Here is a 14,867-nt window from a genome sequence, read left to right on the forward strand (position 1 = left end):
CAAGGAGAGAAGCTGGAGCTTCAGCCAGAGTTCATTTGTCTTATTGAGCGATGATGTCACTCAGGGACCGAAATGCTGGCCTGCAGCCTGAAATGTGATGCAGAATGCAGAGGACTTTCCTTGTTTCCTTGTTTCCTTGGGTGTGTGCGTGTGCGTGTGTCTAAAAATAATTTGCAAACCACAACAACAATAACTCCAGAGGTAGGCGGGGCTTAGCGGGCCACAGGCACGCTGACTCCTCCTCTGCACATTATTTAAAGAGCATGGGAGCTGAAGAAAGAAAACACAGAGAGACGGAGAAATAAAAGAGAGAAGGAAAGAAGAGAAGAAGAATCTCTACAGCTGCCAAAGAGAGACGGACCACAGAGACGCTTTAAGACACCTGTCATCAGGAAGGAGATCATCAAACATCCACCATGTCGTCTTCCTCCTCCTCCTCCTCCTCCTCCTCCTCCTCTTCCTCCTCCTGCATGCTCCCTGTGGCCCTGGGACCTTTGGAAACCACCACCATCCCCTTCATCTCCTCCTGCTGTTCCTGCTCCTCTTCCTCCTCTTCCTCCTCCCAGAGTCCCCTTCCTCCCTCTCCTCCGAGGGGGCGTCGCCCTCGTCGGGTCCTGTACCCGGCCTCTCGGAGCCGGAAGCCCCCCTTGAGGGAGGCCCCGGACCGGGCCCGCCGCTGGCTGCTGCTCCTCTCCGCTCTGGTCTTCCTGCAGATCTACACAGAGGAGACACACACCTGCACAGGTACGCTCACACACACCTGTACGGGTAGCCTCACACACACCTCTACGGGTAGCCTCACACACACCAGCACAGGTACGCTCACACACACCTGTACAGGTACGCTCACACACACCTGTACGGGTAGCCTCACACACACCTCTACGGGTAGCCTCACACACACCAGCACAGGTACGCTCACACACACCTGTACGGGTAGCCTCACACACACCTGCACAGGTACGCTCACCTGTACAGGTTGCCTCACACACACCTGCACAGGTAGCCTCACAGACACCTGTACGGGTAGCCTCACACACACCTGTACAGGTACGCTCACCTGTACAGGTAGCATCACAAACACCTGCACAGGTACACTAAGACACACACCTGCACAGGTACGCTCACACACACCTGTACAGGTAGCCTCACACACACCTGCATAGGTAGCCTCACAAACACCTGCACGGGTAGCCTCACAAACACCTGCACGGGTAGCCTCACACACACCTGTACAGGTACGCTCACCTGTACAGGTAGCATCACAAACACCTGCACAGGTACACTAAGACACACACCTGCACAGGTACGCTCACACACACCTGTACAGGTAGCCTCACAAACACCTGCACAGGTACGCTCACACACACACACACACCTGCACAGGTACGCTCATACACACCTGCACAGGTACGCTCACAGACACCTGCACAGGTACGCTCATACACACCTGCACAGGTACGCTCATACACACCTGCACAGGTACGCTCATACACACCTGCACAGGTACGCTCACAGACACCTGCACAGGTAGCCTCATACACACCTGCACAAGTAGCCTCACACACACCTGCACAGGTAGCCTCACACACACCTGCACAGGTACAATCACACACACCTGCACAGATAGGCAGATTAAATATTAAATATTGTATCTTTTGTTCCGCTTGCAGAGCTCCATCTCCAGCACCCAGACTCGGCAGCGCCTCAGCCCCAGGAGGGGGAGGGCGGCCTGGGCTCGGGTCAGGGCTGGACGGGGCAGGAGCCCTGGAGGGTCCAGGTGGGCAGAGCTTCAGAGACTCAGCTGGAATGCGTAGTAGCGTGACGCCGCCATCTTGTATCCCCAAAGAAAGAAAGTGGGACAAGTTGAGGTGACTTCCTCTTAAAAACTATTTCCACCAGTCTGACGTGGAGACTCTCCATAAACCATCAGGACTCTCTCAGTTCCATCAGCGAGCTGGAGATGACCTCTGACCTCTGACGCTCTTGTCCTGATGCAATAATGAGGCCATGCCGACATGGGAGTGACTGACGGTTCCCCTGGAGGAGAATCTAAGAACCTTAAAACTCAACCGATACGCCGACGATGACGCGCTCTCGCTTCGTAAAGAACGATGTACATTTTGTAAAAATTAAAACAGAAAGAGTTTTTTTGTATTTGAAAGATGCTTTTTTTAAATATTGTAAACACAGTTTTGCAGGATGTGAATGAGAATTGTTAAATTTCTTGTGAATTCCAATAAATCTGTTAACTGTGTTTGTCAGAATCAGAACCATTTATTATTGGAATTTGTCATAACATTAACCACCTACTACACACACTGCACGCCTATGGGTCGTGCGCGTACACTGTACACTGTACAATGTACACTGTACACTGTACACTGTACAATGTACATTTTACAGTGTACAGTGTACAATGTACACTGTACACTGTACATTGTACACTGTACACTGTACATTGTACACTGTACACTGTACAGTGTACAATGTACACTGTACACTGTACAATGTACAGTGTACAATGTACACTGTACATTGTACAGTGTACAATGTACAGTGTACAATGTACACTGTACATTGTACACTTGAGACAATCACTACTTATAGTTCTACTACGAGTGCGGCAGTGCGTTAGAAAGCTACGGTCGGGATTCTAATTATTTCAACCATTTCAAGATCGGACCACCACAGCAGCTACAGTTCACGTTAATGTCAGACAACAACAAACAAACAAACAATATCAAAAGCTACGCAACTCACCGATGACGCCTCATATTGATCCATAAATCGATAACATTCCAACAACAACGGTCTTGTTACGTCGTAAAAAGGTCCAGACGATCCAATCCCGTAAAGGATTTAGTCCAAAACACGTGATTACATCCATAACTATCCACAAACTGGTGTTGCATCATTTACTATCAGCTCGCAGATATGACAAAATATTTCTGTATTTCCACTCGCAAAACAAGTTTGCATGTGAGCAAAGAAGAAAACGTGACATCAAAATGTCGGCTGAACTCTAACCTTTCGAATGGCACCGAACGACTTTAACCAATAGGAGCTTCATGTCCTCTTGACAGGCTACACGAGCCAACGAGAGTCCACGTTGAAGAAAAGGGTCTGCCTCTTCTTCCACATGTGGGTCCACAAGCCTCTCATGTGATGCCTTCAGGAGGGGGTGGGGATAAGCAGAACAGGGACAGACTTCATGATGAGCAAACAGCTGCTGACAGATCCTGCAGTTTGGCATTGAATAAGCACGAACATGCATTTATACTTAATTTACTCTGTGTCAGCAAAACTAGTAATAAATATGAATAGTACCTCTACAAGTTTGCAAGACTATGAACCTTTTTAAAAGGGGAAATATTATACATATCATGAATACTCCAAATGGCAAAACGCCTAGACATACTATTAGAAAAACATGTGTAAAATATTCATTTTCCATGGGATTGTTATCTATTTTTGACTAGAAAAGGCTTCATGCTATGGTCCCATTGTGTTTTCCAGTCCATAAGTCCCATTTATAGTCATCTACAGGCATCTATTTACAAAGAAATGTTCAGGCGGAAATAAAAACCTTATACTTTAGTGTGTTCAAACTCATATAACTCAGCGTCAGCAGCACTTAAAGTGATTCTGACTATTGAGGGAAAAAAGCTTCAGATTGTTACCTTTCAAAAGAGACCAAGACCATGCATTTACTCCAAATGGTTCAAGTACAGCTTGCAATTTACTTTGGGTTTACCTGGATAGGCGTTTTAGGCACATCTTACAGGAAGGTTAGGAGGTTTTAAACAATAATAAACAATAAAAACAGTGCAAGAAATAGGAGCATATCACATTTACATATTGTCTCCAGAGCGTTGAGCTCCAGGTTGTTCTGGCTGCACCAGGTGAACTTCAGGAGCTGGACGGACTGGTGACTGGAGGTGCAGCTGTTGGTCCACAGGAACCTTTTACTTTATATCTATTTACTTTTGGGAGGACTTTGCATCTGTGGCTTTACCTTCTGTTATAGGTGACGGGTGTGAACACTTCTTTCACCACTGGGGGGCAGTATTCACTCATAATGATGATCAGCGGCTGGTCCTGTGTGTGTGTGTGTGTGTGTGTGTGTGTGTGTGTGTGTGTGTGTGTGTGTGTGTGTGTGTGTGTGTGTGTGTGTGTGTAGGTGTGTGTGTGTGTGTGTGTGTGTGCGGGGGCGTTTACTTTGAGCACAGGGGCCTCAGAGAGGTAATCCCTCGTTCAGCGGGAAGAGAAAGCAAACACACTCTAATCTGAGGCAGTGAGAAAGTGAGTGTGTCTGAACATGCCTCGGCATGTGTGTGTGTGTGTGTACGTTCTGCACACACTGAAGAAGAAGAAGAAGAAGAAGAAGAAGAAGAAGAAGAAGAAGAAGAAGAAGAAGAAGAAGAAGAAGAAGAAGAAGAAGAAGAAGAAGAAGAAGAAGAAGAAATGTGTGATGACATCATCACTTCAGACTAAATATGTTCGTCATGTCCCAGCATGCATTGCGCATGAAGCTGTAAACTAAAGATAAAGGTTTTAGACACAGGCTTCATATGAATACATATTCATCTATTTGACACCAAGATACGTTCTCAATTAAGTATGCATTTTATTTAATGGATGTTTACATGCACACTCAGTTATTCCAGATGTGACAATATTGGGCGTGTATATTGTGTGTGTATATTGTGTATATTGTGTGTGTATATTGTGTATATTGTGTGTGTATATTGTGTATATTGTGTGTGTATATTGTGTATATTGTGTTTGTATATTGTGACGTATTCTTCATGTGAACAAAACGTTGATCTGAAGATGAACGGGAACATTGTCTTTATTTTCAGGATAAGGAGAGAACCCGGAACATGTGTTGCATATTCCTTCAGGGAGTGCAGTTAGTGACAGTGTGGGCTCCAGGCTGAGAGGGCGGGGCTTATATTTCCTCAGCAGCTGTAGATTCTTCAGGCCGCAGTTCTTTTGCAGATGAACAAATACATCTCACTTCACTCTGAGAGTTTTTAAACGTACGTCAGCTGATGTCATCGAACTAGTGACGACTTCACACACTCACACACACACACACACACACACACACACACACACACACACACACACACACACACACACACACACACACACACACACACACACACACACACACACTGTGTGTATTCAGTGACTCCTGAAGTGAGTAAAGGTTCAGGTGTTTGAGAAGAATGAGACATAACGTCACATTAGTGTGTGTGTGTGTGTGTGTGAGTGTGTGTGTGTGTGTGTGTGTGTGTATGCGTGCGTGGGTGTGGCTGTGTGTGAGTGTGTGTGTGCTGTTTATGTGTGTTGTGATTCACAGCTGTGTTAAAAGAAAAAACTATTAGGACACACATCCTCACACAGGTGTGTACAGGTGTGTGTGTGTGTGTGTGTGTGTGTGTGTACAGGTGTGTGTGTACAAGTGTGTGTTTGTGTACTTCATCAGTGAGACCTCGTGGTCCTGGTCTTCATCAGTGAGACCTCCTGGTCTTCATCAGTGAGACCTCCTGGTCTTCATCAGTGAGACCTCTTGGTCTTCATCAGTGAGACCTCCTGGTCTTCATCAGTGAGACCTCTTGGTCTTCATCAGTGAGACCTCCTGGTCTTCATCAGTGAGACCTCTTGGTCTTCATCAGTGAGACCTCCTGGTCTTCATCAGTGAGACCTCTTGGTCTTCATCAGTGAGACCTCTTGGTCTTCATCAGTGAGACCTCCTGGTCTTCATCAGTGAGACCTCTTGGTCTTCATCAGTGAGACCTCTTGGTCTTCATCAGTGAGACCTCCTGGTCTTCATCAGTGAGACCTCTTGGTCTTCATCAGTGAGACATCCTGGTCTTCATCAGTGAGACCTCTTGGTCTTCATCAGTGAGACCTCTTGGTCTTCATCAGTGAGACCTCTTGGTCTTCATCAGTGAGACCTCTTGGTCTTCATCAGTGAGACCTCCTGGTCTTCATCAGTGAGACCTCTTGGTCTTCATCAGTGAGACCTCTTGGTCTTCATCAGTGAGACCTCTTGGTCTTCATCAGTGAGACCTCTTGGTCTTCATCAGTGAGACCTCCTGGTCTTCATCAGTGAGACCTCCTGAGCTCTGATGAAGACGCTCTGAAGCTCCTGTCTGGATTTAGTGGTCTAGGTTGAGAAGAAGAAGCTCCACCTGGATTATGAAGAAATAAATATTCATTTCAAACCTTTTGTGTTGAACACAAACACACCAGACCTTCGTGAGGAGTCAGTGGGTTTTACGATCTGTCCTCAGATCAGTTCTGATGGGGAGAAAGTCCTCAACAAACAAGTCAAATCCACAAAACGACAACAAAGCCTCCATAAATAAACATGTGAGCTGGCTGTGGGCGGGGCCTCTGAGTGGGCAGACAGGCGGCCCGTCCGGCACGTAGCCCGGTTCACACGGCAACGAGCCGCCGCCGCCAATCAGACGCGTCTTTGATCACCACGGTTACCCACATCGCTGCTGCAGGGCCAGAAACCAGCAGAGGGAGAGAGAGAGGAAACATGCGGTCAGCGGGCAGTGATGACTCAGCGTAAACCTACTGCAGTCACTTCTTACAGGAAATGTGGAAAAGAGTTTCCTCACACCGAGCCGGTGGTTTGATGCCAGGCAGACGGCAGAGCAACACTGTCTCACTTTCATACGCTTTCTGCTCCTGAACCTTCTACCTTCAAGCGTTAACCTTTAACTTTTCACTTTTAACATTTTAACATGTTATCCTTTTATCCTTTGAACCTTGTAACATTTGAACCTTTAATCTTTAAACCTTTAAACATTTTACCATTTTACCATTTTAACTTTTAACTTTTAACTTTTAACTAACCTTTTAACCTTTTAGCATGTTATCCTTTGAACCTTTGAACCTTGTAACATTTTACCATTTTAACCTTTTACCTTAAACTGTTCACTTTTAACATTTTAACATCCATCCATTTTCAGCTGCTTATCCGGGGTCGGGTCGCGGTGGCAGCAGGTTCAGCAGGCCGACCCAGGCTTCCCTCTCACCCGCAACACTTTAACATGTTATCCTTTTATCCTTTGAACCTTGTAACATTTGAACCTTTAATCTTTAAACCTTTAAACATTTTACCATTTTACCATTTTAACTTTTAACTTTTAACTAACCTTTTAACCTTTTAACATGCTATCCTTTGAACCTTGTAACATTTTACCATTTTAACCTTTAACCTTTTAACCTTTAACATTTTAACATTTTAACATGTTAACATTTAACATTTTAACTTTTAACCTTTTAACCTTTAACCTTTCATGTTTAACCTCCAGCTTCCTCCGGCTCTCTGCCGACAGGAGAAAGAACCAAAGGAGCAGAGATGATGTTCAGACCTCTAGTTCAGTGTTTTTCAACCTTTTTTGACACCAACAACCCAAAAGTTACACAATGTCACATCGTAGAATAATACAGTACATATACAGCATATATGGTAGGTCATTATTGTGCCACCTGCTGGCATTGAGGAGTATTTAATTACTCGGCCAGCCACTATATTGCAGCTCAGACGCTCATCAATGGAAAATTAAAAAAACTAAATAATATTTGTTGGACCGATGTAGTGAAATTTCCCCACGCCTGCTGATCTCTGGCGGCACACGGGTTGAAGGCGCCGCTCTAACGGGCCGTTCCCTCTGCCGCCACATTCCTCACATGCCTCTTTGGACTGGTTTCACTGGTTCCACTGGTGGACGTCTGCATGAAGGAGTATTCTCTCCTGTGTGAACATGTCGTGGAATCATGAAACAAAACCCAAAATCTAAATGAACCCGTCGGCCTCCTCTGAGTGCAGTCGTGTACTTTTAAAGTCTGTTTTTCAGACTGAATTATGAATACAGTGGACGTAATAAATAATCATGCTGAACTGGTAAATTATTGTAAACAGGTAGAAAAGATTATTACATTTCTTAAGATTATTTGTATGTGATTCTTGGCTTTATTTCTGTAGTTCAGTCGAGAGCTTCAGGAGCGGCGAGGCCATCGGGATCGTATAAAACACTCAGATCATCTACTGCAAATACAATATGGAGAATAATCATAATCATGATCACGGTGATCCACCGACGCATTGATCAGGGTCAACCCTGACTTCCTCTGATCTTTTATTAATTCACTTGACAGGGACAGCATGAGATTCAGGATGAAAACAACAAAACAGACTAAATATGTCGACACGCAGGTGTGTTTGACTTGTATAAATACATATATATTATAAATATGTGTGTGTACATTTTTGAGCAGTATATTGTTCTTGTGTCTTTGTGGTTTTCTTGAGGTAATTCTTTCATTTATTATTTATAAAAGAGAACTTCTTGAAATAGTCAAAACTCAGCAAGATTTTTGAAGTAATAATGGAAGCAATTAAAAAGCTAAATATGTATTTATATATATGGGAATTAGATTTGTTGACCTGTGTTTTGCTTCAGACATGTTTCCAAACTCGGCAGCACATATTTTCTGTTATTTGTTTTATTTCATCAGCTTTTAGATGAACTCACAAAGTGTCTGAGGAGGAGAGCTGGAGGTTCGCCTCTCTGCCTTATTAGGAAACACTGGTACAGTGTGTGTGTGTGTGTGTGTGTGTGTGTGTGTGTGTGTGTGTGTGTGTGTGTGTGTGTGTGTGTGTGTGTGTGTGTAAATTAATGTACAGTAAGTATCTCACCCTGCTCTGAGAAAAATGTTGCATGTGTGTGTGACATCTTCTAGACACGTTAGTCCTCGGTCACCCAGACACTCAGTCAAGGTTCCCAGTGCAGGGTGTGGGTGTGTGTGTGTGTGTGTGTGTGTGTGTGTGTGTGTGTGTGTGTGTGTATGATGTCATGCTGATGGCCTCCTCCTGCAGCAGCTTCGCATGTTTCCGATTCTTTCTGCAGACGCTCACAGTGAAACCCGAGCAGCAGAAATATGCTTCAGGTATTTGAAGCAGGCGTGTGAAGCTCAGACGTCTCTGTGGGGACGCAGAGGGACAGAACACAGAACCCTCCCTTTGTGTTCTGCATCGGCATCCCAGTCACAGGAAACACGGTCTGAACATAGGCATTAATAGCAGCATTACAAATGTAAGAATCACTTTTAAAATAAAGAATGACACATTGTCAATATTGTTCGTTTGGTCGTACGGAAATCCAAAAGTAACGAAAGGTTACGCAACTTTATTGACGGGAATCTTTACTTTATGTATTGCGATGCAGCGATGACTTACACAGTAACCCTGATGCTGATGAGTATCTTAGGGAGAAAAAACATAACCACCTCTTTCTTCCAATATTTCATATTTTTTTCATGATAATATAATCAAACCCAGGATCTGCACACAGTAGCTACGAATAGATGTCTTGCAGATGAACCTGATAACAAGTCTTTCCAGAATGCAGGAACTAAACGGAGGAAACACCCGCTGCAGCTCATGATTCACTTCCTTTTCATCCTCATTTCCATTGAACACCTTCTCAACATTCATCATGTTTCTTCAGTAAGAGAAGAGCACCATGTCACAAAGTCACGTAGTCACAAAGTCACGTAGTCACGTAGTCATGTAGTCACGAAGTCACAAAGTCACGTAGTCACGTAGTCACGAAGTCACAAAGTCACGTAGTCACGTAGTCACCAAGTCACCATGTCACAAAGTCACGAAGTCACGTAGTCACGTAGTCACGAAGTCACGTAGTCACAAAGTCACGTAGTCACGTAGTCACCAAGTCACCATGTCACAAAGTCACGTAGTCACGTAGTCACCAAGTCACCATGTCACAAAGTCACGTAGTCACGTAGTCACCAAGTCACCATGTCACAAAGTCACGTAGTCACCAAGTCACGTAGTCACAAAGTCACGCTACGCTACCTTGTATCGCTACCTTGTATCGCTACCTTGTATCGCTACCTTGTTACGCTACCTTGTTACGATACCTTGTATCGCTACCTTGTTACGATACCTTGTTACGCTACCTTGTATCGCTACCTTGCATCGCTACCTTGTTACGCTACCTTGTTACGCTACCTTGTATCGCTACCTTGTATCGCTACCTTGTATCGCTACCTTGCTACGCTACCTTGTATCGCTACCTTGTATCGCTACCTTGTATCGCTACCTTGTTACGCTACCTTGTTACGATACCTTGTTACGCTACCTTGTATCGCTACCTTGTATCGCTACCTTGTTACGCTACCTTGTATCGCTACCTTGTATCGCTACCTTGTATCGCTACCTTGTATCGCTACCTTGTTATGCTACCTTGTTATGCTACCTTGTTACGATACCTTGTATCGCTACCTTGTATCGCTACCTTGTATCGCTACCTTGTTACGCTACCTTGTTACGCTACCTTGTATCGCTACCTTGTTACGCTACCTTGTATCGCTACCTTGTATCGCTACCTTGTATCGCTACCTTGTATCGCTACCTTGTATCGCTACCTTGTTACGCTACCTTGTATCGCTACCTTGTATCGCTACCTTGTATCGTGTGATGGGATCAGAGCCACAGAGATTCCCGGGAACAAGCGGACAAACACGCTGATCCACGTGAGAAGGAAGACAAACTGAATATGAGCTCATTCTTTTCTAGAGAATTAAAAGCAGAATAATTTCACAGTAAACTCGTGAGTGTTTTTTTATTTCATCACCGCGGGATCAGACACCAAAGGTTTCAGATCATTAGATATCATTTATGTAATGCCAGTTTTCCTACACATTTCCTCCCCTGCAGTCGTTCTGCTCCAATCTCAAGTTGTTCTTCTTCTCCATGTTCCTGGAGGATTTTAGTTTTGTTATATTTCAGAACATTTTGCATTAACTGGAAGCCAAATATAAAAAATTCACGTTGTTACGCTGAATAACTCATATATTCATGATTTGACAATTTTTTACTCTTCAGAATATTTCTTTATGAGATTTTCAAGAAATTCTGAAATAGAACATCTTTCAAGCAGAAGGACATTTAATAAAAAGCATGGACTCAATAACTCTGACCAGCTGACAGTGAGGTGAAGTAACTCTTCCTCTCAACCGTGACTTCCTGTGATTCAACACTCACACGTTGGAAACTCCAACATTAGAGCACCAAGAGATATGTTGAAGGTAGAATACTAAACGTACTGATCATAGTGTTGTGTCACGGTCGCCACAAACTTTCTTCACGTTAAACTTTCACCAACTCAGCATTTTTATTTAGAACATTAAAAAACTCCACGGGTTCCATGTTTCCTCTCAGCGTTCTGGGTTCACGGACATTTTGTGAAAGATCAACGTCACGGATTCACACTTTTCATAAGAGACTGAACCAGAGCCGTACTTATTGTTATTTATTTAATAGAAGTATTTATTTATTTCATAGTAGGTTTGTGATCAGGTTGAATCTGTGTTCTCTCTGGCAGCCGTCCAGCCGACATCCCAAAGTGTTTTATATCTGTCTGTGTTTTGACCTTATCATCTTCATGACACACACACACACACACACACACACACACACACACACACACACACACACACACACACACACACACACACACACACACACACCATGAGGAAATGAAAAGTTCCACCAAAATCTCTGAAATGTTGTAAGCGTATAACTGAGCTGACGTCTGCTCGAAGGGAAACATGTGGATGAATAATACTTTGATGTCACTCTTTATTTATTTTAAAAACAAATATAAAAGCTGAATGATAACATTTCATTTAGCTGATGCTTCCATCCAAAGTGACTTGCATGTTTGCTCTGTACAGCGCAGACACAGGGGGGGGGGGGGGTTGTCAACCAGCTGAAGGTCATGTGAAGGTCATGTGAACATCGTCTAAATATGTTTTGAATATCATGAGAATATCATCTGAATATTGTCTAAATATCATGTGAACATAATGTGAATATGGTGTGCATCCACATGGAGTTGTTGTTATATAACTTATATATTATTCCATGAAGGATGTTAGATTGAGTAAAAACAGACATGAGATCATAAAAAGTATTAAAAGTCATGATAAAGAAAAAGAGAATAATAATAAAACATGAATATCGAAGCACTTTGATGTATGAATCCATGAGTGTAATTATTCTAATAAAGCCCGATGGCCGGTCCTGGTCCGGGACTGGAACTCAAACATTCTGATTCTTCTCGTGAGGGCGTGGCCTGATGTGGGCGTGTCTAAAACCCACCACGGCATAAAGAGAGAGCTCCGGAGGGAGCGGGACACTGATCCGCCTCTCTGCGCTCTGAGCCCGGACCCAACACACAACACACCGAGAGAACATGTACTCGAGATCCAACAGCGTGACCCTGACCCTGCAGCGGGAGAGCTTCGGCTTCCCGCGGTCCGCGACCCGCAGCACGGAGCCCGAGGTCTTCACCTTCGAGCGCGTGCCGCCCCAGGCCAGCGCCGTGCTCTCCTACGCGCCCATCCGGCCGCGGAAGCGCTGCACCCGCGTGATGTACCCGGCCAAGGTGCGCATGCACCTGCCGCCGCCGGAGAAGAGCCCGGCCAAGCGCTGGCTGCTGGCGCTGTGCCTGGTGGTGCTGTGGCAGATCTACACCGAGGAGCCGTGCGCCGACGCGCCGCCGGGCAGCGCCGACGGCCCGGTCACGGTCAGCGACTACCAGAGCTTCTCCTTCCGCCAGCAGTGCGCGGAGGAGCCGCAGCAGCAGCAGCGCGCGGACCTCGGCTCCGGACCCGAGCTCCTGTCGGCCACACCGGCGATCTGAGCTCCAGCGGCCCCTCTGGGGGAACCGATCGAGCCCGACCAGCTGCACCCTCCATCGGGGATGGGGGACTGGGAGCAGCCGGGTCCAGCACGGTGCCGTGGTCCACTGCGCACCCGGGACTGGTCTACCTGTCTCGGGCCTCGTGCCTCCGGGATCCACGCTGAACCGAGCCGGAGCAGCTGGAGATCAGCGGCCGGCTTCTTCTCCTCCTCCCTGCGGAGGAAAGCAAGAGAGACTAAAGAAAGAAAGAGAGACTAAAGAAAGAGAGAAGAAAGACAGAAAGAGAGACTAAAGAAAGAACTCTGAACACAAACACTGAAACTTGAACTGAACACTTGAAGCTGACTGCACTCTAACTGGATGTTTCATGATTTTAAACTGAAACTGTCTGTCTAAATGTCTTATTTAGTTATTTATTCTATTTGCTATTTATTAATTAATAATTTAAATAATAAAACGTGTCTAAAAGAACTTCCTGTTTGCTGTTTTCATTCCTGTGAATATTGAGCTTAACAGTCAAGACATATGCATCTCCTGCAATTATTATTATATTTAAAAGCACAAGGCATCAAACAAGTCAATTATACGACACTTTATTGAACTATATTTCACCAACAGGTTTTACAAAAGGCTGGATGTGTTTCATTTAATCACATGTTTTCATATTTAATCACATATTTAATCACATATTTAGTCACATTGAATCACATATTTAATCATATTTAGTCACATTTAATCATATTTAGTCACATTTAATCTCATATTTAGTCACATATTTCATATTTAATCACATATTTAATCATATTTAAAGTGGCTTATAACGTGAAGACCTTAATGACATTTAAAGAGAGAAAGTTTACTCTCATATCAAAGGACTCTTTCATCTCCTAACGGGCCTTGAACCCATAAAGCTGCTGAGTCAGCAGCTCGTCAGGTCGCATCCCGATGAGTCTCGCAGACACCTCACCTCATGACCTCACGGGGAGGGGCGTGGCCTCTGTGTTGGCGGTTGCCATGGAGGCAGCAGGTATACATTGAAGCTGGCAGGTTTTACTGTTTCTATCTGTCATGCTTCTATCTTTTACCCTGTATGTTTTTATTGTAAGGCGACCTTGGGTGCCTTGAAAGGCGCCTCCAAATAAAATGTATTATTATTATTATTATTATTATTAAAGGGACAGGTGTGTGAGGACAGAGGAGACAAGGAGACAAGGAGACTTTTCTCACATCGAGTTCAGAGGAGACGTGAAACAGAAGATCAGCTAACATATGAATGAGTGAATAATCTACATTTATCAGCTGTGTGTGTTTTTATTCACTGTAATATTTAAGTTATTGGTTCCACTGATTTCTTGATGCTCTCTACTGTAAAATATCTTTTAAAACCTATGAACACAAACATGTTCCAACTTTTATTGATGATGGAACCTGGAGAACATGTTGGGTTCTGACCTCTTGTCCTTCATCCCCGTCGGGTTCGAGTCCCGCTTAGAACTCATGTTCTGATTTCATCTTTAGATCTCAGACCGGGATTCTGTAACGTTGGGTTCTCAAAGAACTTGAACAAGACGGGTTCTCTCGGCTCGTGAAACGTCGACGTTTTCCTAGTTCATGTTCTCCGAAGAGAAAACTGAATATATTTCTTTTAACCCTTTGGGGGCGGGGCCCGCGTCGACGCGGCCGGGCAGGTGTTTAAGTTTTTAATAAAAATTCTATCATCACAATAATACGTCAGAGATATGGTTTAAAATCTGGCGGATATGGTTTCCACTTCTGCGTCTGAGCATCTAAACATGGACGTGTCTTACGACGTGTGCAAAGCTTCAATGTGAGTCAGAAGACGCCAAGCAAAGAGTCCTGAGCAAATATATTGGAGGGGACAGACGGCGCAGCTCCAGTGCCTGAAGGATTCGCTAACAAGGAGCTAGCCGGAGCTAACGGGCCAGATAGCTGGCTACAGCGTTTCTGTGAGACTGAACGGTGAGTAATCAACTGTTGCACCGATCACCGTTAACCTTCTTACAGTGAACTTAGTACGACCAGTAGTGTTGGACCTCCATTATGTGTTTGTAAGACCGTAACTAACGTGTGTTTGTTGACGAT

General features: G+C 44.6%; 2 protein-coding genes across 2 annotated transcripts; both read left to right on the forward strand.

Moving 5' to 3' along the window:
* The first annotated feature begins 307 nt into the window (after positions 1-307).
* LOC306740021 (uncharacterized protein) lies at positions 308-2,152 on the forward strand. The gene is made up of 2 exons (XM_079222124.1): positions 308-744; positions 1,674-2,152. The coding sequence occupies exons 1-2, from the start codon at positions 417-419 to the stop codon at positions 1,823-1,825; spliced, it is 480 nt and encodes a 159-aa protein (XP_079078250.1). The 5' UTR covers positions 308-416; the 3' UTR covers positions 1,826-2,152.
* Positions 2,153-12,270: 10,118 nt separating this feature from the next.
* On the forward strand, positions 12,271-13,229 carry LOC306740297 (radiation-inducible immediate-early gene IEX-1-like). Its single transcript, XM_079222422.1, has one exon. The coding sequence runs from the start codon at positions 12,315-12,317 to the stop codon at positions 12,762-12,764; it is 450 nt and encodes a 149-aa protein (XP_079078548.1). The 5' UTR covers positions 12,271-12,314; the 3' UTR covers positions 12,765-13,229.
* The last annotated feature ends 1,638 nt before the right edge of the window (positions 13,230-14,867 follow it).

This window comes from Taurulus bubalis (genome assembly GCF_910589615.1).
Source record: "Taurulus bubalis genome assembly, chromosome: 8".
Classification (NCBI taxonomy): domain Eukaryota; kingdom Metazoa; phylum Chordata; class Actinopteri; order Perciformes; family Cottidae; genus Taurulus; species Taurulus bubalis.

Excerpts from the sequence above, each read along its gene's own strand:
- LOC306740021 (XM_079222124.1), top strand. The coding sequence starts at position 417 with ATGTCGTCTTCCTCCTCCTCCTCCTCCTCCTCCTCCTCCTCTTCCTCC. Across the intron at positions 745-1,673 it reads GGAGACACACACCTGCACAG|AGCTCCATCTCCAGCACCCA; the intron begins GTACGCTCACAC and ends TTCCGCTTGCAG.
- LOC306740297 (XM_079222422.1), top strand. The coding sequence starts at position 12,315 with ATGTACTCGAGATCCAACAGCGTGACCCTGACCCTGCAGCGGGAGAGC.